At 39.5% G+C, this 16,126-nt stretch overlaps 1 protein-coding gene across 2 annotated transcripts in view; it reads left to right on the plus strand.

Annotated features, from left to right (window-relative positions):
• Window positions 1-16,126, plus strand: part of FEZ2 (fasciculation and elongation protein zeta 2) — a 45,988-nt gene that overhangs the window by 22,976 nt on the left and 6,886 nt on the right. Inside the window, exons 6-7 of one of the 2 annotated variants that reach the window (XM_047782292.1) lie at window positions 13,254-13,334; window positions 15,574-15,649. In XM_047782292.1, the coding sequence (XP_047638248.1) occupies window positions 13,254-13,334; window positions 15,574-15,649 (157 nt within the window). The remainder of the gene's footprint in view (window positions 1-13,253; window positions 13,335-15,573; window positions 15,650-16,126) is intronic. The other variant, XM_047782293.1, reaches the window with a different exon arrangement.

Genomic DNA, 16,126 nt, shown 5'->3' on the forward strand with positions numbered 1-16,126 from the left:
GACCATTACTAAATTAAATTACCTGGCTAATATGATACGTTAGTAGGCTTGTAAGAATGAAAATGGACATACTTCCTCCTTGAGAATCCAATGTTTGTAAATTAAAAGTCATATGGAAGCTTGCTTATTTGAAGTTCAGGATTGAGAAGATGGGAATCTATAGTATCTTTTCTGGTGGCTATATTACATTGAACTTTCAAGAGAGAGTTCTAGTGTGTTGCTCTCACCACCAGCAAAAAGTATAATTGCTTCAATCTAACCTGAAGAGGTTAATTCTGAAAACATTTGGGATATTAGCAATCAGTGACTCCATTTTAAAGAGAGTCATATTATACTAATTTCTTGCTTTTAGTGGTTGGAGAGAGAATTGCTTAAAAACTGGGGGCAGCTAGGGCTTGAACGATAGATAGTCTTTCTTGTATATATTTTTCTTGGACAGATGCATAGGTTCATCTGTCTTGATGACTCACTGAGTTCATATTATGACTAATAGTCAACTGTTTTCCCTTTTACATGCAAAAATGCCCCAGTAGGAGTTTTTCATTTAATCTTGACTAAAGCTGACTGTAAGGGAAGAGAAATGTATTTTTATTTAGACAGCTACTATTAGATTGTCCTGAAGTTGTTCTAATTTATGCTAGCAGTAAGCCTAGAAGGAATTGTTCTGGCATAACTACTTGAATTTGGTGCTTTTTAAAATAACATGGACTGGAGTTCCTGTCGTGGCGCAGTGGAAACGAATCAGACTAGGAACCATGAGGTTGCGGGTTCGATCCCTGGCCTCAGTCAGTGGGTTAAGGATCCAGTGTTGCTTTGAGCTGTGGTGTAGGTTGCAGATGTGGCTCGGATCTGACACTGCTATGGCTCTGGCATAGGCTGCCAGTTGTAGCTTCAATTAGACCCCTAGTCTGGGAACCTCCATATGCTTGCAGGTGTGGCCCTAAAAAAAGAAAAAAATAAAATAAAGTAACATGGACCTGGCTTGTTGTTGTTGTTTCTTTTCAATTTGGAATTTTAAAATTTCATATTTGCTCAGTTGATTTAGCCCAGGGATTGGCAAGGCAAATTACTGCTTGAGGGCCTAATCAACCCTCTGCTGGTTTTATAAATAAGGTTTTATTAGAACATCCATGTCATTTCATTTACATGTGGTCTGTAACTGCTTTGGTTATAGGGACAGAGTTTACTGGGACAGAGTTGAATAGTTGTGGCAGATACTGTGAGGCCCACAAACCTAAAATATTTACTCTCTAGCCCTTTATGGAAAGTGCCAACCCCCAATGTAGACTAAAACTTGATAAAATTGAAAGTTAGGAGAAAAAAGGTGTAAACTCCCATTTAAGTGAATTTTATAAATAAAAGGATCATTATATTATGAGTTTTGTAGATAAAAGGATCATTATATTGTGACTACAATTTACTATAAAACATACCCTTGTTTTTTCCTAAGAGTGTTGAGTTATTTCTTTCCTCAGGGCCCCACCAGCAGCCTGAGTTGTACCTGCAGACGGTGATGCCATCCATCTCCAAGCGACTTGCCACAGGCATCCTGCCTACCGACAGACCTTTGTGCTGTGTGTGTCAGATTCTCAGTAGCTAAGTGATGAGAGCCAGCAGGTAGACCAGTTGTCTCCAGATTGGGGGACTAATGAAAAAAAAATGAAAACGTCGGTAGTCCTGTTGCACTGTAATTGTATACACTGATAAAAGTAGTTTAAAGAAGGTAGAGAAGAGGAAAAGGGGCTGCTTCCTCTCCTTTTCTAAGTAGTAGTAGTTGAGAGGATGTAAAGTCTGCCCTAAACACATACTGAAATGTAAATATTAACACATTTGCAGCAATAATTTGTTGGTGATATTTTATAGTATGACTGTCTTTCTTTATTATAAAGAGCATTCCTCGGGAGTTCCTGTTGTGGTTCAGTGTAATGAACCCCACTAGTATCCATGAGGACATGGGTTTCATCTCCGACCCAGTTCAGAGGGTTAAGGATCCAGCGTTGCCATGAGCTTAGGTCACGGATGCAGCTTGGATCTGGTGTGGCTGTGGTGTAGGCTGGCAGCTGCAGCTCCAATTCAACCCCTAGCAGGGGAACTTCCATATGTTCCAGGTGCAGCCCCCAGGCCTCCAAAAGGCATTCCTAAAACTTAGTGTTAGGCATAAAATGGAAAGTCATTGTAGGGTGGAGAGAAACTTAGTCATATATTGTTAAATCATGCCTATGAATTATTTTAGATGTAGAACATTTATTTTATGAAAGGTAGTATTGCCTAGAGAAATATGTTATCACCAGTTTTTAATATTTTATCACTATCTACTGTTTGTTTTCTGCACTGGTTTTCTTGTGTTAGACTGGTCATAGTGAGTGTTCATGACTTAGCAGTTATTTTATTTTTTATTTTTATTTTTGTCTTTTTGCCATTTCTTGGGCCGCTCCTGCGGCATATGGAGGTTCCCAGGCTAGGGGTCGAATCAGAGCTGTAGCTGCCGGCCTACGCCAGAGCCACAGCAATGCGGGATCCGAGCCATGTCTGCAACCTACACCACAGCTCACGGCAACGCCGAAACCTTAACCCACTGAGCAAGGGCAGGGATCAAACCTGCAACCTCATGGTTCCTAGTCGGATTCGTTGACCACTGAGCCACAACGGGAACTCCTTAGCAGTTATTATAGTAAAAATCAGGAGTCTATTCTTGATTCCTTTATGTCTTAAAGAGGTTTGTTAATTGTTTGTTAGTATAACACAAATTCATATAAAAGCCATAATATGCCAGGAAATTGTGATCTTATACACTGAGAGTATCCATAAGTATCAGGAAAGAATTTGTAAAATTGCCAGGGTGAATTATTTCACTGTAGTTTTAGTAGCCTTGAAAATTTTTACCAATAATTAATAACCATATTAAGATGAAAAATTTAGAAGTTCGTGTCTTGGGTCAGCGGAAATGAATCTGACTAATATCCATGAGCATGCAAATTCGATCCCTGGCCTCGCTCAGTGGGTTAAGGACCCGGAGTTCCTATGAGCTGAGGTGTAGGTGGCAGATGTGGCTCGGATCTGGCGTTGCTGTGGCTGTGGTGTAGGCCAGCCGCTACAACTCCAATTTGACCCTCTAGCCTGGGAACCTCCATATGCTGAGACTGTGGCCTTAAGGAGACAAAAAAAAAAAGATTAAAAATTTAAAAGATCTTCAGATACAAAAAATTAAGCTGATGCTATTCCATTTAACTCTTAACTTTGAAAATCTTCATATTACATTTTTCTGCTCTGAGAGTGAATTTATAAAATAGTTTAATATTTAATACATGTCAAATATTTATCTTTGTAGCTCATATTTTCTGACTTGGATATTTTAAAAAAATATTTCAGGTCAAATTTGCATTTATAACTGCCTTATAATTCACTTATAAAATTAATTGATTTAAAGAAGTGTCAAAATAAGCAAGATCAATTTTTAGTCTTAAGTAAAAGCTTAATAATTTGAATGTTTTTACTCTTTTTTACACGTAATTTACTTTCAGTTCTATGCTTTTCTCATGTTTTGTATTTTGATTACTTTTAGAGTTTTAATTAAAAATTATAACTACTATTCTATAAATTAATATTGGAAAATAGTGTCACACTATTAAAAATGATGTGAATTATAAAGAGCAATATGTTTAAATTTCACTTTCTTTTGGGCCTCTTGATTATAAAGAATATTAATGGAATCAGAGAGCATAGATTAGACTAAGAGTCAGAAGTAGATGAAAAGCATTTCCTAATTGCTTTTCCCAACGTTTTTTCTTTCTGATATTGAGCTTTGATATTTTAAAAAGATTTTCTGGCTAGTTAGAGATTTGTGCGACTGGGTGTTGGATGAGGCCTCAGCTGCCTTTCGCTTGAAAAAGTTGATGGCTAGAATACTCTGAATTTCCTGACCTCTGGGTTACTTTGGCTTTTCCCTGCCTTGGATTCTGCTTTCTGTGAAATTAGTTAATCTAGTCAATCTACTGTGCAAAGAATGAGTTGGTATGATTAGGACTTTGGAAAAGAATGAACAAACCAACAACGCTGTATCTGATTTGTGTTGCTTCTCAGTTTATGGTGTCTTCTAGCTCTTTGCTTTTCATTGTTCAGAAAGACCTTGAATTACCTGAAAGTGTTACTTGTTTTCCATTCAAGCCTTCTGGCTGATTTCTACATTCAGTGGCAGACAGTGGTGTCTTGTCTTTGTGTTGTCTTCAGTCTTTTAAACTAGAGCCTATAATCAAGGCGGTTATTGCTCAGTTGCCATTTTATTTCTAGGAGGAGAACTTGAAATACTGTTTACTCTTCAGGAGAAAAATAGAAAAGTATGGTTACTTCTCTTTGGGAGTCATGTCACAAATGTTCTAGCCTTTTGAAAGGAATACAGCCCAGACTTTTTTGAACAGGTATATTTGCTGAACACTTTGCTAAGTGTTTCCTTGGATAGTTCCTTTAATCCTCACAACAACCCCATTAGAGTCAATATTATTATTACTGCCATTTCATTAATGGGTAAACAAAAGCTCAGTAGAGGCCTCAGTTCACAGAGCCGGTGTGCTTTGGAGCAGGGAGGTACAGCGCTGTCCAGAGCAGGTACAGGGAGCCCGTGGCTCTGAGTCCTCCATCTCTGAGCTGTGTAACCACGTTGTGTGTGGATGGGCATGGGGTCCTGGCTCATTTCTGGCCTCTTGCAGATTTTTACAGATTTTCTTTTAATCTTCTATATCTTGTTTACACTTTGTTGCTCCTGGTTTTGTCTGGGAAAAGATTCCAGAAAGTGACTGATTTTGAGACTGTAATACATACTCACGTCAGGGAAGGAAATGATTATGAGTGTTCTCCGTACGAACCACGGGACCGAGGCCCTGAACTCAGTAACCCCCTTCTCCCGTCCTTGCACGTTACTTTGGCACTTTGTCAGTGGCAAGGGGAACAATAACGTGAATACTAAGACGCTTAATCATTTTCCTGCTTATAAATGGGCTCCATCAAAAATGCTATTCTGACAACGGCTTTTTGTGGAGCTGTTAACTGCTTCATAAAGATGCAGTGGATAAATTACCAAATAATTTTAGACTCACAGAATCTTCATGAGCTCTTGGCCCTGAATTCAAACATTTGGATCCTTTCCTTCAAATCTAGAAATGGTGCATTACATGGAGGCAGGATTGGGCTTTGTGACATATGTAATCTTGCAGTTGTTTGTTTTAATTAAACTGCAGCAGCCCTTTATGGAATGTCCTTCATTTCATGGAGGATTCATTACCGTGAGACTTAACCTCTGTCAGTGCTTTCACGTGGCTCTGGCACTTTCACCTTGAGAAATGGTCAACAAAGAAATGCCTCTCTTCTTCCCTCTTTCCATTTCTCTTTCTCCTTCCCTCCTCTCCATCCCTCTACGCTCTGTCTCCCTACTTAAAAAATTTAAGCATAAAGTCTTCCCTCTGGCCCAGTTAGATACCATAAGTACCTCATAACAACTGCATCTGCTCTCAAGGATTTAAATGCAGTATTTCTAAATGAGGTGATGTTGACCAAAAAGTAAATTTAATCTGCTTCTGAGGTTTTATCTTTTTCGAATTCATTTTGCCTCCCAAGAGGGGGTATTGTTTTTGGAATTTACGGGGCAGTTGTGAAGCAGAATCTGTTGTGTCCTCTGCAGAACTCTTTTCCTATTCCTTCCTGGTCTAGCTGGTAGTCTATCTGTTCCGTGATCCCTCTCTAGTTCATTGATCTTCTTTTTGCTACTCTTTTTGCTTACTCCCCTAGGATAATAAACCTCATTTTGATTTCCCAGATTAGGTTCTTCAGTGGACTCTTCCGGAACTCTGCCATTTACTCCTTTGAAATAACCTTATATCTCTTCATGTCATCTTTCTTCTCTTCATCCTCAGATCATTTTTGCCTTTGGGCTCTTTTAAAAAAGTTTCTCTCCTGCAAGAAGTTGAGAGGGCTCTTGATATGGTTATCTCAGACACTAAGACTGGTCTTAGGTATGTTACAGCGTCAGCTTAGGAGACATGTATGAATGCCTTCCGTGACACGGGCACTGTGCAGGTCGCTGGGATGGTGAGACTAAGATCTAGTCTGTCTCTTCAAAATGTAGTCCTGTCCACAGAAAAATAAGGGAGCCATGGGAGTAGACAATTCTGAATGTAACATTTGGCGGGGCAGTTCAGTTACTCTAGAACACTTAACATCATAGCCTATGAGACCTTTTAGTCCTATACTATTCTGTGTGCATGCACACGTGTGTGTGTGTGTGTGCTTGTGCACATACGAGTGCATATGTAAGTATGGTTTCGATTTGCCTTCTTACAAAAATAACAGATCTTCTTGGTCAAGTTAACTTACAGATGCATAAAATTTACAAATAAGACCTTTAAAAAAGACATCATTTAATCATCTGTTTCACAGGTGAGGAAACAGGTCTCTGGGATATTAGGGACTGCTATCATTGTCCCACAGTTAGTAGTACAGCTGGGAGAGAACCCACATTTCTGACTTCTAGTCCAACGTTTTTCTATGTAAGTTGACTTTTGAACAATTTTCTGGATTCCAAATGCTTTTGGCTAAAGCGTCATTTCTGGCTCCATGAAAAAAAAAATCTGTAAGTATTTCACGGGTAGGGGAAGTAATTGGTGAAGAATTTTACAGTTGAAGCCAGTGCCTGTCAATCAAGTGCCTCCTGCGTGCTGAGGATAGGTTGTGCTTTGTGGGCAGACACAACGGGCATCTGACCTTATTTTTCTCCCTGAAGATTTTGAGATGGAGTTGAATTTACGAAAAATTAACCTCAACCCAAGTTTTTTCTTCCTGTGTTGTTTTTCTTTAGGTCTTGGCCTCTACTCCCCTCCTCCTTCCATTTGAAAAATATCTTTTCTTCCAGTTTTATTTCAGAGATAATTGCTATATCCTTGTGTGAGTTGAAGGTGTACAGCATGAAGATTTGATTTACATAAACAGTGAAATGATTATCACAGTAGGATCAGCAAACATTATCTTCTCATGTAAATACAATAAAAAGAAGAGGAAGAAGAGTTCTCCCTGTGATGAGAACCCCTAGGATTTATTCTTATATGTGTCAGTGTACGTTGCCATGTTTTATGTTATATCGTTAGACCTTATTTATCTCGTAGGTTTATACCTGTTGACTACTTTCCTCCAGTTCCCCCTCCACTTTTGGTAACCACAAGTCTGATCTCTTTTTCTTTGAGTTTAGGTTTTTATTTTATTTTTTAAAGATGCCACATAGAGGTGAGATCATGTAGTATTTGTCGTTCTCTCTCTGATTTATTTCACCTTGCATCATGCGGCAAATTGAAAAACTTGGATCTTTTCATTTGGTACTCTTAGGCAAGCACATATTGATCTCTCATTATGAGCCAGCATGGGGGTCAAGGATGCAGAGTAAAGCCTAGCCTCCAGGAGCGTGCTGCCTGTGGGCTGGGGATCCATGGCAAACTATCCAGTGTGCAGGCAGTGATTTTCAACCGGGCCAGTGTGCCCCCGAGGAGACATTAGGCAATGTCTGGAAGTGTTTGTCATTGTCACAAATTGGAGGGGTGGGGGAGAGTGTCACCAGCATCACGCTGAGCAGAGACCCAGAATGCTGTTCAGCATTCTATAATTCATAGGTCTGCCCCCACAACAAAGAACTGCATATCTGACCCCCATGGTGGTAGAGTCAGGGTTGAGAAACCTAGGGATGGGGTGAGAATTGGTGTATTCAAGACAGCTGCCATGCTTGTAGTGTTTTATATGCCTGGTACTGTCCTGTGGTTGAGGTGTGTGTACATTACTGTCAGTCCTAGGTTGGGTAGGGCATCTGCATTGAATCCTTGGGACAGATGGAGCAGAGTGCATAGTGTAGGCACCCTCTTGGAGGTGACAGGGACATATGAGGAACTTGAGGTTGTTCATTATGGCTGGAAGTTGAGGGAGGAAGTAAGAAGAAGAGGGTGTGGAGTAGCCAAGTGGAAGCCAGAGGATGGAGGGCTTTGTGTGCTGTGCTGTGGAATTTGGTCTTGAAAGGCTATAGGAAGCCAAGGAGAGGTTTTAAGTGGCTTGTTGCATGTTCAGATTTGTCTCTTGGAAGGGAAGCTTCAGTGTTTCAAGGAGAACTAATTGGAAGGAGACAGCTAGAGATAAGGAGTTGATTTGGAGGCTGTTGCTGTCATCAGGTAAGAAATGAGCCAAGAGGGACTTGCCAATGTGGCTCAGCAGGTTAAGAACCCGACATAGTGTCTCTGAGGATGCCAGTTCAGTCCCTCACCTGGCTCAGTGGGTTAAGGATCTGGCGTTGCTGCAAGCTGCAGTGTAGGTCACAGATGTGGCTCAGATTCCATGTTGCATGGTTGTGATGTAGGCTGGAAGCTACAGCTCTGATTGGACCCATAGCGACCATAAAAAGAAAAGTGAAAAGAAAAAAAAAAGTGAAAGGAGTGATGGTGATGGGAAAAGGGTTGAGTTTCAGAAATATTAAGGGGATTGACTCTATTGATTGGGGCCCTAGGGAAGGAAGGAGCCAGGGCTGGGTCACTGATTTCTGCCTCCAGCCAGCATAGATAGAACCCACGTACTCCCTTCCTCAAAGGGAGATATGCAAGTCTCTTCAACAGTAACTGCATCCAGACAGCATCTTTGAGGGGGTGCCTGTCCTTTCCATCAGCTCTGGATGATGGAGCCCTTGTGGTACAAAGGGTTAGCTTCCATTCTGGCACATCCTGCACACAAAGATGGAGTGAGAACAGGGCTGCTGCAATAAAACCTCCTTATTGGAAGGAGGGGACAAAGGAAATACTCAGTAGCTACTGTTTCACATCCTTCTGGAGGAGAGAAGCAGAACCCCTGCACACTGGCCGTTGAGTAAAATCCTTGGTTGACCAGTTTGCTGCTTTTGGTTTTGCTCTGAGAGGATCTCTTGTCTATTGTCTTTTGTAGCTCATCTTGGCGGGTGTATAATCTATGTTTCAGCTCAGATGTCGCCTCCTAGGAGAAGTTTTTTCTGACCTCCTGGTATAAAGTAGGCATGCAGTTTTTAATTGTTGAGGCTAGGGACAGGGTATGCATTATCTGCAGTTATCTAGTTCCCTTACTCACTTTACTTTTCCTGCTCCTTCTAGGCTGGAATGTCAGGTCACGAGGAGGGGAGGGGCCTTGGCTGATGTATTCACTTTGAATCCTTGATCCCTGGAATCATACGTGGCTTAGAATATTTTTTGAAAGAATGAGCAAATGAAGGAGAGAAGTATAGAATGTTGAAGGAGAAACGGGCTTTTAATTAAAATTTTTTTTTTTGGTGTGGGAGAGGAAGATGAATTCAGTCTTGGATATGATGAGTTTTAAGTACAGATGTTCAATAGGCCATTATACATACAAGTGAAGCTCACGAGGGACATTATACTAAAGGTAGCTAATGTTTCCTGAGCCTTCCTTTTTGCTGAGCTCTGTTCATAGCATTTTGCTGCTCTTAGTAAAGTAGAGCTGGAGATCTACAGAGGCAGAAGTTGAAATGATGGAGTGGGAAGATTCAGAGTGTACATGAGAAAAAAAATAGGGACACAATCTCAGGGAAACACCAGTATATAAGAGGTGAATAAAGGAAGAGGCACCTCTCAGGAGAAGCAGTCAAGAGGCCAGGGGGTTCTGGGAGAGCATGGCATCTAGGCATCCAGGGAGGTGGTCCAGGGAGGAGAGCTTACTGGATGTCTCAGAGGGAGCCAAAAAGTGTCTGCAGGCCTCAGCACCAAAGAAGCGGTGCTAGGAAGAGCTGTTTCTGGAAACCCTGGAGAAAGAGATAGGTTGAAGGTTTGAGAATTTAAAACTGGCGATGTGGGAAAGAGCTAGCAGAGAGGGAGACTTTGAACTTGGAGTGAAGGGAGAAAATTGTTACTGTGTGATTCCTGGGGAGGTTGGAGTTGATGACAACTGGAGCCTTGGGGGTGCAGTGCTCTCAGCCACATCTTAGAGTTGGTTTCTTTGTATTTCCCATGAACCTTCTGATTTTTTTCTTGTTCTGTTGTTTTCCCAGTAGAACCTTACTGACTGCCACATTGCTTACCTGGTCAGGACACAGTTGGGCTTGCTGGGCCTGGCTGCTGACTCAGTTACCATCAGCTGCAAGGGCAAAGGTTCTTCAGGGAGTTCCTTTTATTCTTTCTCCAGGATCAACTTTTAGTTTTGGAGTTCCTGTCGTGGCTCAGTGGTTAAAGAATCCGACTAGGAACTATGAGGTTGCGGGTTTGATCCCTGGCCTCGCTCAGTGGGTTAAGGATCCGGCATTGCCGTGAGCTGTGGTGTAAGTCGCAGACACGGCTTGGATCCCGCGTTGCTGTGGCTCTGGCGTAGGCCGGTGGCTATGGCTCCGATTCAACCCCTAGCCTGGGAACCTCCATACGCCGCGGGAGCGGCCCAAGAAATGGCAAAAAGACAAAAAAACAAAAACAAAAAAAACTTTTAGTTTTGTATTTTCCTGAGTAACTGTGGCTTCACATGATTATGCGGTCATTTGTTTCCACTAAGCCTGGTTGCCTGAAAGCCATCTTTTACACATAGGCTATTGGCAGTTGAAATGGCTCAGAAATATCCACAAATGGACATTTAATAAGGAAATTTAGGAATTCCCTGGTGGCTCAGCAGGATAAGGGATCTGGCATTGTCACAGTTGTGGCTCTGATTTGATCCCTGGCCCTGGAACTTCTGCATGCCATGGGTGTGGCCAAAAAAGAAAAAGAAATTTAAATTACATATATATAGCTTAAGAATTAAAAAATCTGCATAAACTACCCCCTACCCTTCCCTAAGGGATGGGAATTAGGATTCCAATTGGGAAAGTAAAGGTTTTTAGAATATATTTTTAGAATATACAATTCAAATATGAAGTATTACCATAGTTTTCTAACACATGGATTCTAAAATGTTTCATCTTGCTTGAGATGTTCTGAATTTATATCTAGCTTTAACATGCCTGTATATAATGAGTGAAGTTAATATAGAAAATTATTTTCCTCTTTGTTGCTTTTGAAAGGAAGTGTATTTGATATACATAATTTCCTTTTTAAAAAGAGCTGACTTGTTTATTTGAAAAGTTTCCCATAAGTTTTATTGCAGATGCTAGAACCTAAGAAGTCATTTCTTTTGATAATCCATTTAAAAATGTGAACACATTATATGAACACATTATATGATAGCATGTGAAAAATCTACAAACATGGTTATCTGTAAGTTTTCTTTTAAAACTAACCTGCTTTAGATCCTTCTGTATAGCCCTGGGAACTATATCTAGTCACTTATGATGGAGCATGATAATGTGAGAAAAAAGAATGTTTATATGTATGTGTGACTGAGTCACCTGACAATATAGTAGAAAGTTGACAGAGCACTGTAAACCAACTATAATAGAAAAAATAAAAATCATTACCAAAACAAAACAAAACTAACATGTTTCATCAAAAGTGAGAGTTACTTACAGCATAGTATAGCATGTTTAGTGGGGGCATATTGACCAGACATTTGACTCTTGCTGAAAGAAATGGAATGCAGATCTGGGAGGGCCCAGGAGGGGAAGAATGATGGCTCAGGAGGACTGGTATAGTTGTCCAAGCTCCCACAAAATGGTAAAATTTGGTACTTGGATTTTCGGTAACACCATTGTGTATGTGAGTGATAGAGGCATTTAACTCCTTCAAAGATGAAATCTTTTGATGTTTCTCAGCTTTTTATTTTGTGTTCTTCTTAACACTCTTAAAATTTATCAAAGACTCCAAAGAGCTTTTGTTTATATGGATTATATTTTACAGTATTAGAAATTAAAATGAAATTTTAACATATTAACCCATTTAAAAGTACCGATAAGAAATTCATTAATGCTTATATAAGTAGTTTATTGTTTGTATGAGAAATAACTATGTAAAAGATTGTGAAAAATGGCATTGCTAGACACTTTTGTCAATCTCATGAATTTCTGACTTAATCACAGACAGCTCGATTCTCAAATCTGCTTCTGCGTCCCGTCTGTCATCTGAAATAATGCAGCTCAAGTCATGGGAGAATGAGAGTGGAAAAGACAAACTGTGTCTAAGTATTTCTAAGAAAGTAATTTTGAGCTTGTGGACCCCAGAGTGGGTTTCAGAGACTTCCTGGGAGCAGGGTGGGAGTGGGTGTGGGGGTCCCTGGACCATATTCTGAGAATCACTGGGCTAAACTGCATTTCTTGAGGGAAGAGACCATTGCCTTGGTTTCCTTTTTTTCTGTTCCTTAGGGCCTGGGAAAGTATTCTTTATGTTGACTCCTCAAATGTATCTACTGATTCAACTCACCCCTGTAAAATTCCAGGGGAAGGAATCATCCGGTGAATCAAGACTGAATTTCCTTCTCAAAAATGCCTTTCCCCTTAATTAGTCATGCTGTAAGAGGATCCATCCAAGGCCTTTGACTCAGCAGCCACAGAGATGCCACTGGACTCTTCACTGTCTGCTGACATTGTAGACTGGTTACAAATCAAGATGAGCAGTGTAGGAAAACAATATTCCCCTCTCAGTCTGCTGAATTCTAGGAAGTCTTGAAGGTTGCTGGGAGAAAGAAGTGAGAATTGTTTCCTAGAAACAGAATGGAAAAGTCTGCCGAAGTCTTAGGGGGCCTCGCTGGCACATGGGATCCACTCTGCTCTCCAGGAAGTGTATGTGCTCTTCCAGTTCACATTTCTGCACCAAGGCGGTGGCAGGTGGCCTGAAGAGCGAGTGGGAAGCAATAATCAGCTCTCTGAGTAACAGTGTTTTCATTTGCCAAATGTTATGCTAATGTTCTCCAAACCTAGGGTAGAAATATGCAAACTTAGGCTGAAAATATGCATACTGTTAGTGTGAAGTTTTCAGACTTGTGAAAAAATGTAGGTAAACAATATCAAAAGGTATCTTTAAAATTATGTGGTCAATTTTGCATAAAGTAAATATGTGTACAGTTTACAGTGTTTATATATTGGAGCAAATTTATTTGTAAACTACGTCAGGAAATCTGCACGAATACAGTAGCATAAAAGTAGTTGCTTTTGCATTTGACTTGCAAAGAAAGGGAAGCAAAAGCATTTTAAAACAGCATGATTTTGTCTGCTTTATCTGAATGAGTAGTGGCATTTTCTAACTGCTTGCCTCTTTGGCACATAAGTCACCGTGTACACTCTTACTAATAGTCTTTGAACTTCTTTCTCTGTCCTTTTCTTCCTGACCGTATATCGCTGCCTTTAGCGCTTCAGCATGGAAGGCATCTCAAATGTCATTCAGAATGGCCTCCGCCACACGTTTGGAAATTCAGGTGGAGAGAAACAGGTGCTTGGTTATCTTATTTTCCTCATTCTCTGCTTTTTACTCTCTGTGTAAGTGAAGGTCCTGAAAGCTGGCGGTTTTACTAATTTACTAAGACTATTACTTAAAAGAGAGAAATAAAAAGTTCATTATATTTATAGCCTTGATAAGGCATAGCACTTCCCTTTAGGAAAAAGCCTTTTTCAAATTGGACCATTGACTAAATGCGTTCTTAATATATGTTTTAGAGATCCATTTTTCATTCTTACCTTTAAATAAGTAGGTATTAATGTACTGACTTACTGAATTGCATGTGTAAACTATATAACTGAAAATAACTAAGCTAGAATATGCTACTTTAGTTCTAAAAGCCCAGAAAACAACATCTTATTTTGGGGGGATCGAAGGCCAGATGTTGGCATCTTTTAGACTAGAGTTCTAGGTCAAAATGTCTGTACAGTGTATCCCATCTACTTTTAAATGCAGTTCATCTGTTTTTAAGATGTATCACGTGGTCAGCCAATTCAGTTGTCTGCTGAATGAGGCGTAAGACATGATCCAAAATCATACATGGGTATAAATATATAGTCAAATGTGTAGTGGTTGCTTTTGTTAACTTTTTTTTAAAACATATAATGATTTAAGGAATGTCATGAGCATGGGAAACACATCTACATGGAGTGTGCTTAAAATTACTTTTCGCAGTTGAAACCTTCACGCACAATTGAAACCTTCCCTTCAAAAAGAAAACTTTTCAGTTCAGCTCTTAAGTGAAGGCTGAGGAAGTCTGCAGAGTGCAGTTTGGAGGCAGTTTTATCAGAGGAAGACATTTGAACCTATGTTTTTCCTGCAGCTAGTTGTGAATTCCTCAAGAAGGGAAATAATCAACATGAAAATAATCTTTCATGCTGACATTTGTAGCTCATAAGTGGGCTCCATGAAGGGATGGTTGAGGTGTTTTTTGTTTTTTTTTTTTTTTAATTTTTATTCTGTTGCCTCTCATCTCTCTCAAACCTACAAGATGGCAGGATAACTTCCAACTGACCCAACACATGGGTGTAGGGCAGGAAGGGCTGAAAGTGTATCCAGATAGTGTGCGTGCCAGAACTTGGCTTCCTGACACTTCTCCAAGTTGCCCAGCGTGCATGCTATTAGTGAGGCCCCAGGAGGGCATGTTTCTGGCTCCTTGTATATTCTCTACACAGAAACATAATTGGTTATACAACTGTGTGTCACCTTGGGAATGCCTTACACCAAAAAGATGGCAGAAATTAAGCTGTTTAAAGATTGAACAATTCATTGGAACCAGTCATTGTTAAGCAGTTCTGTTTTGTTTTTGGGTTATGAGTGGGATAATATCATTCAAAGAGGATTAGGAACAGAACTGAGATTCAGGGAGGAGGCCAAATAATGGGTGGGTCTAGAGAGATTCCAAGGAAGAACACCCATGACCTTAGACAGGTACATGCAAACTGTAGTGCATTGTCCTTTTTTTTTTTTTTTTTTTTTGGTGGAGTGGTCAAAATAGAATCTGAATAGTAATTTTTAGATTCTGCTTGCATGGGAGATGTTATAGAGGATATAACCGATACCTGTGAGCCTTCACATAGTGAACGAGGCAGTTTGTTTCCATCAGACATGAATTTTCACTATTTATTAGACCTGTCTCTCCTTTCAGTTTTCTCTTTTCCTTTAATATCTTTGATCGTTTATAACTACTTACACAATAATTGAAAGTAATAATAGTAATAACACCTCAAATTCTTTGGGTATGTGTGTCCTGGTTAGCGTCTAGAGAAAGCTGGTATGTGTTCCTAAAGTTGTCAGAAGATATCCATGTGACTACTTTGTTCAACTAGAAGAAAATGGTCTGAAACAGAATTGATTATTGGGAACTATTTTGCTATGCAGAATGGTTATGCTTTTAGTTTAAGTTATCATTTCAAAAATGTGTTGAAATCTAAGGGGAAGGTTAGATAAGACTTCCCTTTCAAAATGAACAAATTGGACAGATCTACTCCTGTGAAACTTTCAGTAACTGAAAGGCAGAAGAGTAGATATTTCTGTAAATATTGAGCTTGTGTGAAATAGAGGTGGGCAAAAACAATGAGCTTTGGCTGAGATAGTAAGATACATGTGTTCATTACTAAAGTGGCTTCTGTTTCATGTTGTAAAACAGACCTGCTAGTAACTACATCAAGTTTTTGCAGAGAAGGTAATTCAGATTTCAGTGACTTTTTTTTTTTTTTTTTTAACTTGGCAGTACTTGACAACAGTTATTCCTTATGAGAAAAAGAACGGACCACCCTCTGTTGAAGATCTTCAAATACTAACAAAAAGTAAGCCAAGACAAAATCTGTTACCTTGTTTATATTTGCTGATTGTATATATACTGATTTTAATTGGCTGGTTTTGTTGTTATTGTTTTGTTTTGTCAATTTGGGATAGTAAATGATGAATATCACTGTGTATTCTTTCGAGAATGAAACCATAAATGGCTGTGACGACAAATACAACACTAAATCTAGAGTTGATTTGTATTTTTTTTTTCTGTTTTTATTACCTTTTGAAATATTTACAAGCTGAAGTTTTGGGGGAAGAAAGATAATTTTCTGTCACATCTTGTATATGTAAGAGCAGAGCCATTAATAAATAATTATTGCTTCGTGGATCTTTTATTAGTATGACTGTTAGTAACTCAATGGGAAAGATTCTGGAGAATTGTGGCCTAAAACACTTTCCTTTCTTGGGAATGTAGAACCCAAGGTAAGAAGTTATAAGTAGAATAAATCGATAGTAATATTTTAAGAATATTT

Source organism: Phacochoerus africanus, chromosome 5, assembly GCF_016906955.1.
Source record: "Phacochoerus africanus isolate WHEZ1 chromosome 5, ROS_Pafr_v1, whole genome shotgun sequence".
In the NCBI taxonomy this organism is placed as follows: Eukaryota; Metazoa; Chordata; class Mammalia; order Artiodactyla; family Suidae; genus Phacochoerus; species Phacochoerus africanus.